Below are 20,233 nucleotides of genomic sequence, written 5' to 3'. Positions count from 1 at the left end.
TCCCCGGGTGGGCCGGGTGGGCGAGGGCGCCTGGACGCCGGCTCGCTCTCTTTTCAGGTCTGGCAAGGCCAGTGGCGTTAAGTGACCGGCCCAAGGCCACTCAGTGTCTGGGGCCGCATTTGAACCCAGGTCCTCCCGACTCCGCCCCCCGCGCCACCTAGCCGCCCCCCGCTGGTTCTCCTGAAAAACATGTGGGGCTCTGGGCGGCCCAGCGGCAGCCTGTGGCAGTGCCCGCGGAGGGCACCGACCCACGGACACGCGCGGCCCGCGCGGCCCGGCCCTTCCTCCCAGGGCCCGGGGGCGGGGCTAGGCGCCGGGACGCCCCGCCCCCTCCCCGCCCACCCGCGGCGCGGGGCGCAGGCGCAGAGCGTCCCCTCCCGGGGAGGCCCGACGTGCGCGTGCGCCTTCCCGCAGCCGGACTCCATTTCCCAGAATGCCCTCGGGCCCCCGGCGTGACTGGGCCCCGCCTTCCCGGAGCGCGGTGCATTGTGGGCGCGGTGCTCCGGGGCTCGGAGCCGGGACCCCGCGGTCTGACAGGTGAGGGCCGGGCTGGGGGAGGGGCGGGGCGCGGCGAGTGCGCAGGCGCAGCGCCCGGCGGCAGGCACGCGTGGCAGGAGCAGCACGCGCGTCCGTGTCTGAGGAGTGGCCGTGGGGGGCGGGGCGGGCGGCTGTGCCCCTGCCGCGGCGCCCCCCCGAGTGGGCACGTCGCGCCGCCCCCCCGCGGTCTGGTCACGGGGGGCCCGGCCCCCCGGGCCCCACGAGGAGCGAAGCCGCCAGCGCCCGTGGCTGCCCCCTCCCCCCAGGACACGAGCCCGCGGGGGCTGGGGGCCGCGCTCCCCGAGGGAGGCTTAAGATCTGGCGAGCGCGGGCCTGATGGTCCACGGAGGCCGTGAGCGCGGACTGCTCTGGCCCTGAGGGCGCCGGGCTGGCGCTGAGGGCACCGGGCTGGCTCTGGGGGTGCCCGGGCTGGCCCTGAGGGCACCGGGCTGGCACTGAGGACACGGGGCTGGCGCTGAAGGCACCGGGCTGGCACTCGGGGCACCAGGCTGGCACTGAGGGCACCGGGCTGGCACTGGGGGCACCGGGCTGGCTCTGGGGGTGCCCAGGCTGGCGCTGAGGGCACGGGGCTGGTCCCGCTTTCTAATGAACACAAACCGATCGTCCGGGCGGCAGGGCGCAGCGGGTAGAGCCCCGGCCCTGGAGGCAGGAGGAGCTGAGTTCAAGTGCGGCCTCAGACCCTTCAGACTGGCCTGGCCGCGGCCTTGGGCACTCACCTAACCCCACTGCTTTGCCAAAAACACCTAAAATAAAAGTTTCACCTAGAGAGAGCCTCCCCGTCTCTGACAATGCTGCTCGCTCTAAGGCGTTCTCAGGTCTTGAGGTTTGTTTCCCGATGAAACAGGCGTCGAAATGACCCATTTTATCTTCCGTCGCCCCTCTGCCCCGTCTGATCAGGGACTTGTTTCTATACCCGAGCTGAGAGATGGTTTTCTCCGACTGTTTCCCGTTTGGTCTCTGTTTATCCAAACCGCAGCCTTGCCCATCCCAGCTGTCTTTCCTCCCGTCTGCTGTGCCCTTCCCAGCAGTCTTTCTCAAAAACCGAGCCTCATCCTTAGCAGCTGGAGTCTGTGTCTCAAACAGCAGAGGAAAACTTCGTTTTTCTATTCATTGTGTATCTCATCAGTTCCATTAATTACATCTTTTTTTTAATCAGTCTCAAATTAGTTTGAGAATGAATGCTTTTTACTATAATTTGAAGTCTGGTCCTGCTAAGCTTTCTTCTTTCTCACCTTTTTCATTATTTCCTCAAATTTCTTGACCTTTCGGCTACAAAATGACTTTTCCTATTGTTTCTAATTCCATTAAAGTAATTCTTTGATAGTTTGATTAGTATGACATTGAATAAGTTCATTGATTTAGGCAGAATTCTTGTGAGCATTTCAATTCAGGTCTATATTTCTATAAGCAGTCGTTTTTAGTTATAGTTATATACTCATGTGGTCTTTGTAGGTAGATTTCAAGCATTTTACACGTTCTGTAGTAAATTTTTTTTTTTAGGTTTTTGCAAGACGATGGGGTCAAGTGGCTTGCCCAAGGCCACACGGCTAGGTCATTATTAAGTGTCTGAGACTGGATTTGAACCCAGGTCCTCCTGACTCCAGGACCTGTGCTCTATCCACTCACTGTGCCACCTAGCTGCCCCATTCTGTAGTAATTTTATATGCAATTTCTCTTTCTCTTCTATCTGGGTTTTATTGGTACTATAGAGAAACTCTAATCATTGGTATGGATTCATCTTACATCATATGATTTTGCCAGTTATTATTTCAACCAATTTTTAGCTGGCTCTCTAGGTTCTTTAAGAATGTCATTATATCATCTACAGAAAGTGAGAATTTCTTCTTTCAGTTTCTTTTTCTTGTCTTCTTGCTATTTTTTGTTCTAGGTCAAATAGAAATGGTGACATTGGATACCCTGTTTATTGGAAAGGATTCTCATTGATCCCAGCCTGTAGTGCCAGAGACACACTTCTCAGATGGGACCAAGACCTGAGCCTCAGAGTGAAGGGCCCCTTTGAAGTGATCTTGCTTTTGAGTTCCCAGATCTCACCTTTACCAGGAGGTGAAGGTGGTAGATGGTGTTTCCCAGAAAAATGTCTCCAGGCCAGGAGAAACTTCTTGTCCTGAGACCATTAGTCAGAATTCCAGGGCATCACCTGAAGTGAAGGAGCAGCCTTCTGTCTGCTGATGGTAAAGCAATTCCTGGTCATTCTGGCTGGATTTAGAGGACTAGACAAATGACCACATGGCCTTGGACTCAATGCTTAGGGAGAGAGGTGAGAATCCAGAAGGGTTTAATGGGGGAGCAGTAGCCCATCTGGGGGTACGGGTGGGGAGAGGCTACCTCCAACTTTTATTTCTCCTCCTAGCTTTGCTTCCCTTTAGGATATCATTATCCAGTTCAGGTCCTTTAGCATTTTCTGGCCTCTGAGCTAGCCTGTTAATTTCATAAACATTTATTAAGTGCCTACTATGTACCTTACCTGAAGGAAAGGATTGACTGAGTGAAAGCTCAACTGAAGGATAATGAAGGAAGAAGACATTTACTCCAAAAAATGTTACCATATTTTTATTCAGTGCTGAATAACAGCTGAGTCATAGAGGCAGAGAAGTTCCATAAAGGGATGATCCACTATGGGATTGAAAGTAGATGCACTTGGGTGTTCCTGAGGGTTTTGTTTAAGAGCTTGGGTTTAGGGTTGATCTCCCCTTGGCTTCTTTCTTCTTATCCAGCTCAAGACCCTGCTTTTCACCAAGACGGCAGCATGGAGGAAAAGGAAGAAGTGACTTTTGGGTTCCTCACAGCCAAGTTTCAGGTGAATTCAAGTTTACTTTCTCTTTCTTCTGTGTCACATTCATACCATAATATTGCTTAATGTATTGGAATACTTCTTTTATTTTCAGTGGCACCCTTTTATTTCAGTCTTCTTGAGGGATCTGAGCCTTGACGTTTTCCCTTGAAGCTTCTGGTTATTTTGAGAGATGATGCTGAGCTTATAGATCATGAAAGCTAGATTGATAGATTCTAAAATCATTGTATTTCTTTAAAAAAAATTGAATTTTATTTTATTTTTGGTACTGAAATCCCTCTCTTCCCTGCCTCTCCCATTGAGAAACAAGAAAAATAAAACCCATTACAAATTTGTATAGTCTGGCAAAACAAATTTCTCCATTAGTTATGTTAAAAAAAAAAAGAGAGGGGACAGCTAGGTGGCACAGTGGATAGAGCACTCACTGGCCTTGGAGTCAGGAGTACCTGAGTTCAAATCTGATCTCAGACACTTAATAATTACCTAGCTGTGTGGCCATGGGCAAGCCACTTAATCCCATTTGCCTTGCAAAAACCTAAAAAAAAAAGGAAAAAAAAGAGAGTGAACTAAATATGCAAATTCCTGCCTTAACTGTGTTTAAAATAAGGAGAATGAACTCAGTGTGCTTACATCTACACTCTGAACCCATCACTTCCCCATCCAGAGTCCTTTGGAATTGTAGTGGGTCTTTGTAGGGGTGAGTTACTCACTATCATTACATCATTGCTGTTACTGTGTACAGTGTTCTCCTGGTTCTGCTTACATCACTCAGCATCAGTTCATGCGAGTCTTTCCAGGCTTTTCTGAAACTATCCTGTTCCGGCACAGTGGATAAAGCACCAGCCCTGGAGTCAGGAGGACCTGGGTTCAAATGTGACCTCAGACACTTAATAATTACCTGTGTGACCTTGGGCAAGCCACTTAACCCCATTGCCTTGCAAAAACTAAAAAAACAAAACAAACTATCTTGTTTATTGTTCTTATCAAACAATAGTGCTCTATAACATTCAATTATGAAAACTTATTCAGCCAGTTCCCCAGTTGATGAGTATCCCCTCAATTTCCAAATTTTTGCCACCACAAAAAGAGCTGTGAGCAATATTTTTTTTTAGGTTTTTTTTTTTCAAGGCAAATGGGGTTAAGTAGCTTGCCCAAGGCCACACAGCTAGGCAATTATTAAGTGTCTGAGACCGGATTTGAACCCAGGTACTCCTGACTCCAGGGCCGGTGTTTTATCCACTGCGCCACCTAGCTGCCCCATGTGAGTAATATTTTTTATCATAATGGTCCTTTCCTTTTTCCTTTGATCTCTTTGAGATACAGACCTAGCAGTGGTATTGCTAGGTCAAAATGTAGACACAGTTTTACAGTCCTTTGAGTGTGGATCCAAAAGATTCTCCAGTTCACAACTCCACCAATAGTGTAAACTGTTTCCCCAAATCTCCTCTAGCATTTGTCCTCTTCTTTTTCTGTGATCTTAGCCATGTATGAGGCGGTTTGAATTTGCATTTCTTTAAACCCTAGTGACTTAGAGCATTTTTCATGTCACTGTTGTTTGTTAAATTGTTTTCGATTGTATCTGACTCTTCCTGATCCCATTTTTTTTTTTCTGGTAAAGATACTGTAGAGATTTGGCCATTTCCTTCTCTAGTTCATTTTACTGTGGAAGAGCTGAGGCAACCAGGATGAAGTGACTTGATCAGGGTCACATAGCTAGTTAAGCATCCAAGTTCGGATTTGAACTCGGCTCCTTCTGATTTCAGAGCTAGTGCTCTATTCATTGTACTACTTCACTGCTCCCTCACTGTTAATAACTCTGATTTTTTCCTTTGAAAATTGTCTGCAGGGGGGTGGCTAGGTGGCATAGTGGATAGAGCACCAGCCCTGGAATCAGGAGGACCTGAATTCAAATTCAGCCTCAGACATTAATAGTTACCTAGCTGTGTGGCCTTGGGCAAGCCACTTAATCCCATTGGCTTGCAAAAAGAAAAAAAAACCCAGCTGTTAGGAGTTTAATCATTTTTATTTATTTAATTGATTTTTCCCAATTTTATGTAAAGATAGTTCTCGACATTCATTTTTTTCCCTTTATTTTTTCCACGCTTATTTTTTGTGAAATTTTGAGTTTTGTATTTTTCTCCCTCCCTTCTTTCCTTCCTCCCTCCCTTTGACAATGAGTAATATGATACAGGTTAGGCCTAAAATTCATCTTTGTATAGTTTTCTCCTGTCCCCTACCCTAAGATATCAAGTAGTCTGATAGAGGTTATAAAGGAAGAACCATGTTACACATACTTCCATGTTAATCATGTGGTGGAAGAAGAATCAGAACAAAAGCAAAAACCACAAGAAACAAAAAAACCAACAAAAATTTTTAAAGTGAAAAATAGTCTGCTTTGGTGTGGATTCAGACTCCTTAGTCTTCTCTGGATGTGGAGGGCACTTTTTCTTTCACAGTTTTCTATCACAAATCTTTCGGAACTATCCTTGATCACTGAACTGCTGAGAGAAGCAGCATCCATCATAGCTGATTATCATGCAGAGTTGCTGTTAATGTGTACAATGTTCTCCTGTTCAGTCAGCATCAGTTCACACAAGTCTGCCAGCTAATCATTTCTTTTTTTTAATTAATTTTTATTAAAGTTATTATCTGAGTTTTACAATTTCCCCCCCCATCTTACTTCCCTCCCCCCACCCCCCCACAGAAAGCACTCTGTCAGTCTTTACTTTGTTTCCATGTTGTACCTTGATCCAAATTGGGTGTGATGAGAGAGAAATCAGATCCTTAAAGAAGAGAAGTCTAAGAGGTAACAAGATCAGACAATAAGATATCTGTTTTTTCCTAAATTAAAGGGAACAGTCCCTGCACTTTGTTCAAACTCCACAGCTCCTTATCTGGATACAGATGGCACTCTCCTCTGCAGACAGCCCAAAATTGTTCCCGATTGTTGCACTGATGGAATGAGCAAGTCCTTCAAGGTGGATCATCACCCCCATGTTGCTGTTGGGGTGTACAGTGTTTTTCTGGTTCTGCTCATCTCACTCAGCATCAATTCATGCAAATCCCTCCAGGTTTCCCTGAAATCCCGTCCCTCCTGGTTTCTAATAGAACAATAGTGTTCCATGACATACATATACCACAGTTTGCTAAGCCATTCCCCAATTGAAGGACATTTACTGGATTTCCAGTTCTTTGCCACCACAAACAGGGCTGCTATAAATATTTTTGTACAAGTAATGTTTTTACCCTTTTTCTTCATCTCTTCAGGGTATAGACCCGGTCAGCTAATCATTTCTTATAGAAGAATAGTAAGCACTCCATCACATTTATATTCTGTAACTTAAGTCATTCCCCTTGAAGGGCGTCCCCTCAATTTCCAATTCTTTCCAACTATGTTATGCCTAGTCTTGTACATGTGGTTTTTTTCCCTTTTTTTTTTAAATCTCTGAGATACAGACCTAGTAGTAGTATTGCTGAACCAAAGATATGCACAGTTTTATACCTGCTGGGCAAATTCCAAATTGCTCTCATTGGATGGATTAGTTTAGGACTCCACCAATAATGCATTGGTGTCCCAGTTTTTCCATATCCCTACTGGCATTTATCCTTAGGGAGTTTAATTCTTTTTTTTTTTTTAGGTTTTTGCAAGGCAAATGGGGTTAAGTGGCTTGCCCAAGGCCACACAGCTAAGTAATTATTAAGTGTCTGAGACTGGACCTGAACCCAGGTACTCCTGACTCCAAGGCTGGTGCTTTATCCACTGCGCCACCTAGCCGCCCCCAGGGAGTTTAATTCTTAAACTCTAGGGATAAAGGGTATTACAAAAGACAATCAGATAATTATGATTATTTGGAAATCTTTTGCACAAGCAAAATTTATATATCTGCAGTAAGAATAGTTGTGTTGGCTGAAAAAATATTATATTTCTCAGATAAGGGTTTGGTGTCCAAGATATGTAGACAATTACCAGAGATGTATGAGACCAAAAGCTATTCTCCTAGAGATAGTCAAAGGAAATAAAGAAATAGTTCTCAAAAGAAGAATCTCAATCTGTTAACAACTAAATGAAAGAATAACCCCACGTGACTAATAGCCAGAGAAATGCACATCAAAGCAACCTTAAGTTTTTCTTTGCATCCAGGAAATTGGCAAAGATAACTGAAGATGAGACTAGTCAATGTACAAGAGGTTGTTAAAAGACAGGTGCAGGAATATGCCATTTGGCCCATTCTGGAAAGCAATGTGAAATTATGGAAATAAGATGTGAAATGTCTACACCCTTTGATGCAAAGATTTCATTAATAGTGGTTTATATCTTAAATTGATGAAGAAGTTCTGATTGATGCCAAAATATTTATAGCAGTATTTTTTTGTGGTAGTAAAGATGCAAAGAAAGCTGCTTATTGATGGGGGGGGTATGTGGAATACGACTGCTATCAGGAAGGATGAAGGTAGAATACAGACAACAGAAAAGCTTATCTGAACTGATGCAAATTATGTGAGCTGAGCTGGAGAACCATCATGAGCAATGACAACAGAACCACCACAAAACAGTCAAAACTGAATCTTGTGAAACTCTAAATACCAGCTTAGTATCCAAGCAGAGGTGAAGGAAAAGACTCCTCTCCCCATTCCTTCTACAAATGAGTCTAAAACATTGTACACATTTTTTCAATACATTGATCAGGTTTCCTAACATTCTTTTTCCTCTTTTCCTCTTAAAAAAAAAACTTTTTTATAAACGATAGTTCAGGAAGACTAGGCAATGTCTAAAGAAAAGATATCCATGAAAATCTAAATCTATTTTTTTTAAAGTATAACTGAAAATTTAGTTGCCTTAAATCCTGCAGGGAGAATAAGGGATAAAAAAAAAGGCTGCACATATGCCTCAGGAGGAGGAGAAGGAGAGAAGGGCTCCCTGCATGAGTCTGTTGGGTGTTTTCAGGGAGGATACAGACAAGGATCCATGGAAGCAATGCTGGAGGGACTAGCTTCCCCAAAACTGAGCAGGGCCTGCCATTGTTCATAGATAGTCCAATAACTTGGAGATCATCTTCTTCCCGATTTCACAGTCCAGTGGAAAAGCGATGATCTTTCTTTGCGAGAGCAAAGGGCCATTAGCAGTTGGAAATGGAAAGAATGCCAAGCACAACTAGCCATGCCTGGGTTGGGTTCCCCAAAACCTCATGCCCAGAGGGGTTTGGTTAACAGTGGAGAGAGCTGGATTTCCTGAAGCTACCAGGAATTACTACTATTTTGAGAGAGATTACTATGTCAACTCTTGAGATGGATCCTAGTTCGGGGCTCTTCTAGGAAGAAAGGATAGGATTTTCTTGAGATTTACTTGTGGAAAGGACTTTTCAGGGTGACTGTGTTCAAAACTGAAAAGCTAGCCATAAGAGTCTAGGACAAAGGGGGCATACGAACCAAGTGTTGAGTAGGAATGTATTTGTTTTAGGGATCGGTGATGTTTGAGGATGTGGCTGTGGACTTTACCCGGGAGGAGTGGAGACACCTGGATTCTGCTCAGAGGAGCCTCTACAGGGAGGTGATGCTAGAAAACTATGAGAACCTCATCTCCCTCGGTAAGCACAGTGCCCCTGGGACAAGGAGGATATGGGCAATCTGAAATGTTGACCTTGTTGTCTAGGAAGATTCTAGACTTTTTATCCCTTCAGGAGAGTCCTAAGTCCTTATGGCCAATAAGCAGAGTGGTTCTGTTCTGTGTTCCTGGGGAAAGACCCTCCCATGCTATCAGTGACAATCTTATAGCTTCCTTGTGCCAGTCCCAATGCTTCAGTTTCTCTGATCCCTGGACCTCAGGTCAAAGATTTCTGCCAAAATCTCTGGGGAATTAGGATACCAGTTCCTCTTGAAAGGATTTCCTTCCCCTTCAGAGATTTCTGCATGAAATCTCTCTCTTTCTAGACTGGAAGCCCCATGAAGTAAGCCAGCAGGGATGACATCTTAACTAAACTTTCCATCTCCCTAATGCAGTTCTTTGCACCAGTAAATACTTACTGGCTGAAAGATTTAAAAGGAAAGAATTACAGTGACTGATGCTGAGAGAAGGAGCAGAACCAAGAGAAGAACATTGTATACATTAACAACAATAATGTGAGTTGATCAGCTTTGATGGGTGCAGCTCCTCTCAGTGGTTGAGAGCTGGGGCAACCCTGGGAGACCTGTCATGGATAACGCCCTCCACATCCAGATGAAAGAAAAAAGCCCGAAACCACAGAACCTGTTCAGTTTTTAAAAATTTCTCTAAGGTGGCTAGGTGGTGCAGTGGATAGTGCACCAACACTGGAGTCAGGAGTACCTGAGTTCAAATCCATCCTCAGACACTTAAAAATTAACCTAGTTGTGTGGCCTTGGGCAAGCCACTTAACCCCATTGCCTTACAAAAACTTAAAAAAAAAAATTCCTTTTAATGTTTTTCCTTCCTATCCCATGGTTTTCTTTATTTTCCCTAAGTTCTGATTCTCATAAAGAAAATGATTACTATCTAAACATGTTAAACACAAATGGTCATGTACAATGTTCACTAGACTGCTTGTCACTGCCGGGGGGAGGGTGGAAGAAAAGTGTGGTGACATAAATATGCAAGTGGATGAGTCGTGAAAAATTTTCATGTCAAGTAATTGGAAAAATAAAATAAAACATCAAAGAAAAAAAAGTGAAGTCCCAGAGGATATTGCAGGTCTGATCCCATCACTTCCATTTCCAGAAGTTCCTGATGGCCTGGCTCCAGTGCCATGTTACTCCTTTCATCACCTCTCCATCAGCCTTGACTTCCTACCTCCTGTCTTCTGGAGGCCTTTGAATAACCTTGACCCACCTCCTCAAGATTCTTTGTAATTGTTCTTTCTTTAGTGATATCTTTGAGACATTCCAGGAGGAATTCTGTTTTTCTCTGTATCTAAAGTATCTGGAGTAGTGCCTGGTACCTACATAACAGATGCTTAATGAATGTCTGAGGGATGAATCTGTGTTGAGATAGAAGGAAAAGTTTGAGCCTCTTTGCAGTCATTGCAAGCATTTAATGAACTCACTTAAACTAGATCTGTGACCTGTCCTCCCTTGCATTACAAAGCAGCACATGCTTCCAAGATTCCCTTGTCTCCTCAATGCTATCTAGCTTCTCTCTTTATCCATAGGGCTTCCAGTTTCCAAATTGGATGTGATCTCCCTGTTGGAGAGAGGAGAAGCCCCATGGAGGCCTGAGCGGGGAGGCCCAAGATGCTTCTGTCCAGGTGAGTAAATGAGTGAAAAGCACTTTAAGGGTCTTCCCCTTTGTCAGATCGGACAGGGAGCTCTTCTCTAACGTTTTAGGACTAGGGCAAAGACCAGGGCTGGCTAACAAGATGTCTTTCTTTTTCTTGAGCAGGTGGCTTTGCTGATCACTCTCTTTCTCCTTATATGTCCCTGTATCAGAAAAGAGATGAATGTTGTTTAGTTTTCATTGTTTTAAACAGACATTTAAAAATTGAATAACCATTGACAAAAGCATTCATATACATATATGTGTTATAGCTCTGTTTGGCGACTATTACGTTGTTTCTAGCTCTTTGCTTCTACAAAAGTGCTGCTTTGAACATTCTGTGATATATGTGAGCTTTCCTTCTGTCTTTGCCCTCTTTGAGATTTTTGCCTAAAGTGTATGGGCATTTTAGTTACTCTGCAGATATAATTCTAACTTGCTTTCCTGAATGATTGGATCAATTCATACCTCTACCATCAGGGTATTAATATGCCTCTTTGCACAGGCAACCAAGGAATTTTTCCAAATGTCTGTATACTTGAACCGAGAGAACCCATTTCTAGACCTATACTTCAAAAACATAAAGGTCCCATTTGTCCTTAGTAATTTGATTGAAATAGCTCCTAATCTAAACATTTTCTTAATATATAATCATTTTTATTATATTGGCTCAGCCCAGTAACAAATAGTCTGCCCCTCCAATCAACTAAAAGGTATTCATTTTGTTACAAGGTGTTTCAAAATGTCTTTTGAGTCTTGAATATGCCCTGGTATATTGACTTTCAGAAACTTTTGCCATTTATGTTTATTTTTATTGGTACTTTGTATTATTTCTTCTGAGATGTTGTACATTGACTCCCTAATATTTTATGCATTTTTTAGTTATTTTGAATGTGATTTTCCTTTATATTTTGCCTCTTGGATTATGTTCTTATCACACAGAAATGCTGTTAATTTTTTTGAATTTATTAAGTAGCCTGAACTTACCAAAGCTATTAATTAGGGGTGGCTAGGTGGCATAGTGGATAAAGCACCGGCCTTGGGGTCAGGAGTACCTGGGTTCAAGGTCTCAGACATTTAATAATTAATTACCTAGCTGTGTGGCCTTGGGCAAGCCACTTAACCCCATTTGCCTTGCAAAAACCTAAAAAAAAAAAAGCTATTGATTACTTCAGTTAGATTCTTTGCCAGTTCTTATGAGTCCTCTAAAGTAAATCATGTTATCATCAGCCAGTAGGGATAGTATATTATTTATTCCTTGCAATCTTACACTTTTCTATTGAATAATAGAGTTAGTTGAGCCCCTCCTCAGTGGCTTTCCTCTATTCTGCAGAGGATAATTCTATTTTTTCATTGAAGTATTTCTTTAATGACATCTACAGGTTTTTAATTAATTGAATATTGGCCACCTAAAGTACTCTGTTATTATCTCCTCCCCTATCTGGCTTTAATTCCTCTCAGCAATATTTGTTCTACTATTCCAGATTGAACATTTTTCTCCATGATGGAAGGGACCATTAAAGCTTTTTATAAAAGTTCTTTTTAGCATAACAAACAGTAGCTTAGTGACTTTTTTCACCTTTCTTTCAGAATCCTTTATTGAGGATAACACAGTTACAAGCAGAGATTCCCTTCTGATACAAACTATTTGCAAGGAAGAATCATCCAAGAAAAGATTGCCAAAGGATCCTGTCCAGTGTTCAAAGCTTAGAGAAGCTAGAGAAGATGGTAGTAATTTAAATAAACTAAGAAGTATCCAGGAAAGACCATCCAAACAAGTAGCAATCATGCCCAGAACAACTTTTAATAAAGGGAGTATGTCTCAGGGTAATAATCTAGGGAGAAATTTTAGTCTGGGCTCAGTCTTGGGTGCATTGTGGAAAGAAGGTATGGAGAAACGTTTCTACAAGTATAAGACACTTGGAAAGAGCTTCAGGGATTTTTCAGACCTGAATGTGTATAATAGATCCTCTTTAGAAAAAACCTTGGGTAGGTGTAGCTTGGGCTCGAAGCCCTTCAGTTACAGCTCAGATCTAATTAAATTTCATAGAATTCATAGTAAAGAAAAACTGCATGAAGACAATGAATATGAAAAAGCCTTTGACAGAAGACAAAATGTCACTGGCCCTCAGAGAATTGATACTGGAGAAAAACATTATGAACATAATCCATATGAGAAAGCCTTCAGGCCCAAGGAAATCTTGAATAAACATAAGAAATTTCATACTGGAATGAAACTCTTTGAATGTACTGAATGCGGAAAGTCCTTCAGGGAATCCACACTGGAGAGAAGCCTTTTGAATGTATTGAGTGTGGGAAAGGCTTCAGCCAGAGAGCCAACCTTGTGAGGCATCAGAGAACTCACACTGGAGTGAAACCCTTTAAATGTAATGACTGTGGGAAAACCTTTAGTCAAAGGGGACAGCTTATTTATCATCAGAGAATCCATACTGGAGAAAAACCCTTTGAGTGCAGTGAATGTGGGAAATGCTTCAGCCGGAGGGCAATCCTTATTACTCATCAGAGAATTCACACTGGAGAAAAACCTTTTGCATGTAATGAATGTGGGAAAGCCTTCAGTGAGAGTAAGGTACTCAAAAGCCATCAGAGAATTCACACTGGAGAAAAACCCTTTGAATGTAAGGAGTGTGGGAAAGCCTTTAGTCAGAGGGGGCTGCTTATTTATCACCAGAGAATCCATACTGGAGTGAAACCCTTTGAATGTAATGAATGTGGGAAAGCCTTCATTGAGAGTCAAGTATTGAAAAGCCATCAGAGAATTCATACTGGAGAGAAACCTTTTGAATGCAGTGAATGTGGCAAAGGCTTCAGCCAAAGGGGCCATCTTATTAGACACCAGAGAACCCATACCGGGGTGAAACCCTTTGAATGTAATGAATGCCAGAAAGCTTTCAGTCAGAGAGGAAACCTCATTTATCATCAGAGAATACATACTGGAGAGAAGCCCTTTGAATGTGGTGAATGTGGGAAAGGCTTCAGACAGAGGGCTGTCCTTATCACCCATCAGAGAACTCATACTGGAGTAAAACCCTTTGAATGTAATGAATGTGGAAAAGGATTCAGCCAGAGAGGACACCTCATTAGACATCAAAGAACCCATACCGGAGTGAAACCCTTTAAATGTAATGAATGTGGGAAAGGCTTTAGCCAGAGTGGACATCTTATTAAACATCAGAAAACTCATACTGGAGCAAAACATTTTGAATGTGATGAATTCCTTCAAGAACAGGTTATCCCAAAATAGCTGTCCATCAATTGGGGAATGATTAAATGTGTTGTGTCATATAAATAATGAAATACTACTGTGAGAAATGGAAAAGAATTCAAAGAAACATGATGATATGAACAAAAATTTATAACTTGCCTTTGCCCCTCCAGATGGTATACTCAAAATACAGAATCCCAGTAGTTGTCAAACAAGCTAATGAGCAGACCAGACCTTAACAGACCTATCTTGACCTTCCACGATGTCCAACCAAAGTAGATGAGCAGGCTTCTGGGGTTGGGTTGAAGATCGAATGCTGAAACATTGACATGGGCTGATGGGTCAGTAGAAAGGCAAGCTGCAAATGGGCAGCAAGGGTCATTTATTATTCAAGGTGAAGTAAGGAGAACCAAAAATACAAGTATATAAGATGAGGACAACAATAGAAACAGAACAAAAAAACCACTCAAATGTGGTGTAATTTTAATGACCCCAGATTGACTCCAGAGAAATGGGAAATGCACTTGTCTCCCTTTTTTTTTTTTTTGCAGAGATTGGGGGTGACTAGGGATAAATAGCCTTGTTAGATTATTTCAATTGGTTTTGCTAAATTGCTTCCTACCCTCCCCACCTTCATTCTTTGTAACTGGAGATAGCTCTCTGGGTAGAAAGGGGTGAAGATCATATGAAAACCTATCAAATGATTTGGTTTTTTGGGGTTTTTTTTAGGTTTTTGCAAGGCAAATGGGGTTAAGTGGCTTGCCCAAGGCCACACAGCTAGGTAATTATTAAGTGTCTGAGACCGGATTTGAACTCAGGTATTCCTGACTCCAGGGCTGGTGCTCTATCCACTGTGCCACCCAGCTGCCCCTATCAAATGTTTTTAAAAAGCTGCACTGCTAGAATAAGGTCATTTCTTTTATTGATTGATGGGGTTATTGTCTTATTGGTTCAGAGGTATTTACATGTTGTTCCCTCTCTTGGACTGTGAGCTCCTTGAGGGCAGGGACTGTTTGGCTTTTGTTTTTAACCTTTCTTTGTATCCATAGTGCATAGCACAGGGCCTGGCACTTTAGAAATGCTTATTGATTGACTACTAAGGTTAATGAAATATCACTGTTATAGTTTATATTGAAGTTAGTTAATAAAGTCTTTTTGTGGAAAAAACAGAGTAATGTAGGCTAGATAATCTTCAAATTCTATGTGTTCCAAACTGGTTGAATCATCAACTCCAAAGCTGATGATTCCATAGCATTAGTTATTCCATATCAGATAAAAAAGGCCCGTAAGGGAGTGCTCCAGGCTCCTGAAGACTCGGATGCCACACTTGTCAAACTTTCCACTCCTGCCTCTGTGCATTTTAAAAAAATATTTTGCAAATTTTTTTTTCTTTAACCTCATTGTAATTAAGTCTCCTCTGTTTGTCTTCTAAGTCTCTCCCCTCACCATTCAAAAAGTTTTTTAACGCGTAGGTGTGATCAGGCTAAATAGTCCAGCACTTTGGTCACGTCTGAAAATAGACATTTCATTCCGCGTCTCTCTACTCAGGATGTGGAAGACTTGGGCAATCATCATTCATTGCATTGAAAAAGGTACAGACAGGGACACAAACAAAGAGTTTTGGAACAACTACATTGGAACAACTGTTGGCTGTATAATTTTAAAAAGGCTGCAAATAATCAAAATCTGATTATATGTATATGATTTTTCAATGGTTTTGTATATGGAAATGATGTAAACAGGTAGACATAGTCTATATGAAGCTTCTATTAAATAATCAGGCACTGAGCTTTCTAAAAGGAGGCTGGACTGAAAGAACCTTCAAATGGAGGTCTATGGTCTTAGGAACTATAACCCTCTGTTTTTGTCAAGTTCAAAATAATAAAGATTTTATTTTTTAAAACCTGATGTCTCATCAATCTGGGTCATACCAAATAAAAGAAACAGGATCCAGAAGTGTTGTGACAGCCTTGAACATGGGGCTGAGTTTCAAAGGATGAAAATTAAACATAAATGTTAGAGCTTGTATTTGCAGTGAAAAAAAAATGTCAAAAATTTGAGATAGGAGAGACATGATTTTATGGTAAAATGAAAAAAAGATTTTGGGTGTTTTTAAAATTATTATTGGATTCAATGTGCATTAGACTCAATATGCATCTGTATTGTGATGTTGCAGCCAAAATATCTGAGGCAATCTTGGGTAAGTTAAGAAAGGCATAGTTTTCATGAATGAAGAAGTTATAAATCCACTGTAATCCTTTTTCCCCGCCCCGGTTATCCTTCTGTGACCACACTCTGGACCAGCACATTTTAAGGATGTTGACAAGCTGAATTTATTCCAGAGTTGGGGAGGGACTTGGCTTCTGCTATATTGGGGCTCTTTTCCCAAGGTGCTAACAAAAGACCCTGTTTGTGACCTTGCTGCTTCTGTCACTCTCTGCCCTCTTCTGGGATTTTCAAAATTGTCCAATATGCAAGGAAAAAAACCCACTGAGGCAGAGCTCTGAGCCCATGGTACTTTATCAAGGTCCATGGACCACCTCTAATGAAGTAAAGCTAGGATCTTCCTCATGATCTGAGATGCATACTCCCTTCCTCCAAGGCCTTGATACCTGGACAATGCAGGTAAACCGAGCTAAAAATACAGAACTTGGCCTTGTCCCTCCAGATAGTATACTCAAAATATAGAATCCCATTGGTTGCCAAACAAGACCTTAACAGACCTATGTTGACCTTCCACGATGTCCAACCAAAGTAGACGAGCTGGCTTCTTGGGTTGGGTTGAAGATCGGATGCCAAAACATCAACATGAGCTGATGGGCCAGTAGAAAGGCAAACTGCAAACGGGCAACCAGGGTCACTTATTGGTCAAGTGCTTACGGTCATCTCTCCCTGTTGGACAATAAAGGGACGGCTTGGGACAGAGGAGAGCTGGCGGGCTTTCCAGGTAATTGAGACACCTCTGCATAGCTGGGTTTGGTCACCATAACGAGTAAAAGCAAGGGTGGAGGTCACTGGTTAGCTTCTCATGATTAAGCAAGTTAACTTGGAATCTGCAGTTCACAGCTCTCTTGTTTAATTGCAGAACTGTGGAATCCTACCAAACTGATGAATACTGATGGAATAAAATGGATAAAGATAATCCATCAAGCACACTTATCTGGAGTTTTTGGATAGTGTTTGTGTTATGTCATCACCATCAGTGGGCAAATATTCTTTGTATTCCCTGATGTTAGGCATCATATGTGTTCCCTGTTTCCTTTGGAAATGATGTATCATTTCATGTGGTGCCTCAATAGTCCATTACTTCCCCCTAATCATAGATCCTTTCTTTCCTGAAAGAAGACCCTTCCATTCTATGGCATCTAGTTCCTACCCTAGTATGGCCTGGTCATTTCTAACTTCCAGGTTAACTCTGCTCTGATGCCAGGACCTTTGGTGGCTGTCTTGTTTGCCGATGCTTTCACTGTCAAAGGGTACACTTCCCCTAGGTTTCTGTTTTGCAGTGTTCTTACCTCAGTTTTTTCTTCCTTAGATCACTTCTTGCTACTGCTTCTGCCATATTAAGTTTTGTGCATTCATCCAGTAAGTGTTTAATTCTACACCACATTCTAATTTATCCTCGGTAAAATTATTTACTATACAGCACTTGGTATCTAATGACAAAAAAAAAAAAGTTACTTCAGTGCAAAAAAACCCTTATAATAAAAAAAGGTAGAATTTAGGATAGGATGCCAGAAGAGCTGCTGTTATGGACAAGATCAAGCCTTTGCCTTTCCCATTGTATTTCCTGCTTCATATTCTAGATGCTATCTGGTTCTTGTCCTTCATTATCAAAGATGACCAAAATGACCTCTCTATGTTTGAGACAAATCAGTGTGCCCCACTGTGGCTGATCAGACCAGCGTGACCTCAGAATGCTTACCACATGTCGGGCACAAATAGTCCATGGGAACCCCTGGGGTGCTTCTCTAAACTTACGGATATCATGTTTCCTTTGAGCTGCTTCTAGTCTATCTTCCTCAGAGGGCAGCCTCTTCTCTCATGAGGGTGTGACATTGCCAGGGTCCTGTGCCAGTGTCTCCCAGGCTGTACAATCAATTTCTTTTTCCTTAGGATTTTGCAAGGCAAATGGGGTTAAGTGGCTTGCCCAAGGCCACACAGCTAGATAATTATTAAGTGTCTGAGATCGGATTTGAACCCAGGGACTCCTGACTCCAGGGCTGGTGCTTTATCCACTGCACCACCTAGCCACCCCCTGTATAATCAATTCTGATGATGATGTTTCTTGAAGACATCAGGGGAGTGATGCTGTGACAAGCACATGAATTAGATTTGAGTGAGGGGGTGCTGGGCTTAGCCTCCCGCCTCACTTTCTCCTCCAGAGCCATTTGGGTCCAGTGGCCAGATAGGGATCAGGACAACTAGAGAGGTAATTGGGGTTAAGTGACTTGCCCAAGGTCACACAGTGATGTGTCTGAGGCTGAATTCAAACTCCTGTCCTCCTGACTCCAAGGCCAGTATTCTATTCGCTGTGTTATCTAGCTGGCCCAACAATTCTAAAGTTTTTTTTTTTTAATGCAAGGCAATGGGGTTAAGTGGCTTGCCCAAGGCCACACAGCTAGGTAATCATTAAGTGAGGCTTGATTTGAACTCAGGTCCTCCTGACTCCAGGACCGGTGCTCTATTCATAAGCCACCTAGCCGGCCCAATTCTAAAGTTCTTAAGAGAGATGTTCAGGGTCTAACTGAAGGCATCAAGATGCTTTTCTTGTATTAGAAATGAGAACATGCCTATTTGATATGTTTCGTGAAGATTTTTTTCACAGTCCTAATTCTCTCTTTTGTGGATTCTCAGAAATGTTGGTTTTCAAGTGTTGGGTCTCCATCTTTCAGACTTGCTTCTCTCCACCTCACTCCCCCTCATTCAATCCTATTCATTCAGTTTCACTGATGTCCTTATAACATCCGAGTAACTGAACTGGATAATTTTTGGCTTTTTTTTCTTTGAAAGCCAATGGGGGTTAATGACTTGCCCAGGATCACACAGCTAGGTAATAAGTGTCTGAGACCAGTTTTGAATTCAGGTCCTCCTGACTCCAGGGTCAGTGCTCTATCCACTGCATTACCTGGCTGCCCCATGAATTGGGTTTCAGTATCAGTTTCCAAAAATGTGGCCCTGGGGTGTGACCCATGTGACCTCAAACCTGCTCCCTGTACCTATTCTCACTAAAGAACATCGACTTTCATCCCTGAGGAGCTCCTTGGTCTGCAGGTATCTACACATAGCGCTCTGACACTTTAGGGTGGAAAAGCTGCAGCTTTCACAATACACTTAAACAATTTGCCTGCTAAATGCAGACTTGCATTATGACAATTTTTGAGTCATTAGTGTGTATTTGGCCAGTTCTAATGTTCAAGCAGTGACTTTCTTCATTAAGCTTTCGCTCCCTTTTTAATGCCTCGTTTACAAATTACAAATTTATTTTTTCCTGTCTTTACTCCCTAGTTCTTGTTTTTCACATATTCTCCACCGTTCTCATTTGATTTCAAAAAAACTTTTTAAAAGTCTTCAGGTCCGCCAGTGTTGGGGGCGGGGGGAAGAGGCTTGGAGGTCGCTTAGTGGGGGAAACATAATCCCCTTATAAAGGAATGTTACAGAACTCGGCCCCTCATTGAGTAAGAGTTCATGGGAGGGAGGACAGAGGGGATAAAAGGGTCTGCTGAGAGGTGGGGGGGAGCGGGAATGTGATCACAGAAGAATAAAGACTCATGACCCACCTCAGGCGCTCTGTCTGGTTCTTCCCCCATCAAAGAGTGGGGGCCGGAGGTACCCCGAAGACTCATCATGCGTTGGACTGGTGAGTAAGAGGACGGACTAGCATAAAGAAGCCGGCGGTGTAAATAAAAACCCGGCACACTAGTGTCCAATTTGCCCTTTTTTCTTTTGAGGCATTGCTTGTAGATATCTTCAAGTCATTGTCTTCTGTGTGTCTTGAGCTTCCTTGGCACCGTAGCTGCTCTTGGTCTTTGGGTTCTCTTTGTGTTCGCTCATTGTTCTTTTCCTGGGCTTCATGCGGGGTTCTAGGCACTTTGGAAGGAAAGTCTGGCTTCACCCTCCATCGTTCCAGGTCTTAGTGCTTCCATAGTTCAGTCTGGGGACACTGGTTTTTAATACTTCCAGACTGATGTGGTTTACTCATGATCTTAGACAATGCAGGTTGGGTTGTTGATGTGGTTAAGTTTCAGTGGTCTTCTGATGGACTTTGCTGGCTTAACTCACGGGGAGTTTAATCTCTCACAGAGAGATTAAGTTACTGGCTCCCTTTTTTGGGGGGGGGTTAATCCTGTCCAGGGAATTCTGCAGACTGAGC

The 20,233-nt window shown here is 42.8% G+C and overlaps 1 protein-coding gene across 1 annotated transcript; it reads left to right on the top strand.

Annotated features, from left to right (window-relative positions):
- Window positions 1-472: 472 nt before the first annotated feature.
- LOC141489088 (uncharacterized) lies at window positions 473-16,838 on the top strand. Its single transcript, XM_074189742.1, is given in 7 exon segments — window positions 473-537; window positions 2,447-2,836; window positions 3,294-3,376; window positions 8,829-8,955; window positions 10,531-10,626; window positions 12,225-12,905; window positions 12,908-16,838. Coding segments are annotated over 6 exon segments (2,010 nt in total). The 5' UTR covers window positions 473-537; window positions 2,447-2,805; the 3' UTR covers window positions 13,900-16,838.
- The last annotated feature ends 3,395 nt before the right edge of the window (window positions 16,839-20,233 follow it).

Source organism: Macrotis lagotis, chromosome 5, assembly GCF_037893015.1.
Source record: "Macrotis lagotis isolate mMagLag1 chromosome 5, bilby.v1.9.chrom.fasta, whole genome shotgun sequence".
Classification (NCBI taxonomy): Eukaryota; Metazoa; Chordata; class Mammalia; order Peramelemorphia; family Peramelidae; genus Macrotis; species Macrotis lagotis.
Note: the sequence above shows the minus strand (reverse complement) of the source record. Positions and strands in the feature narration are given on the sequence as shown.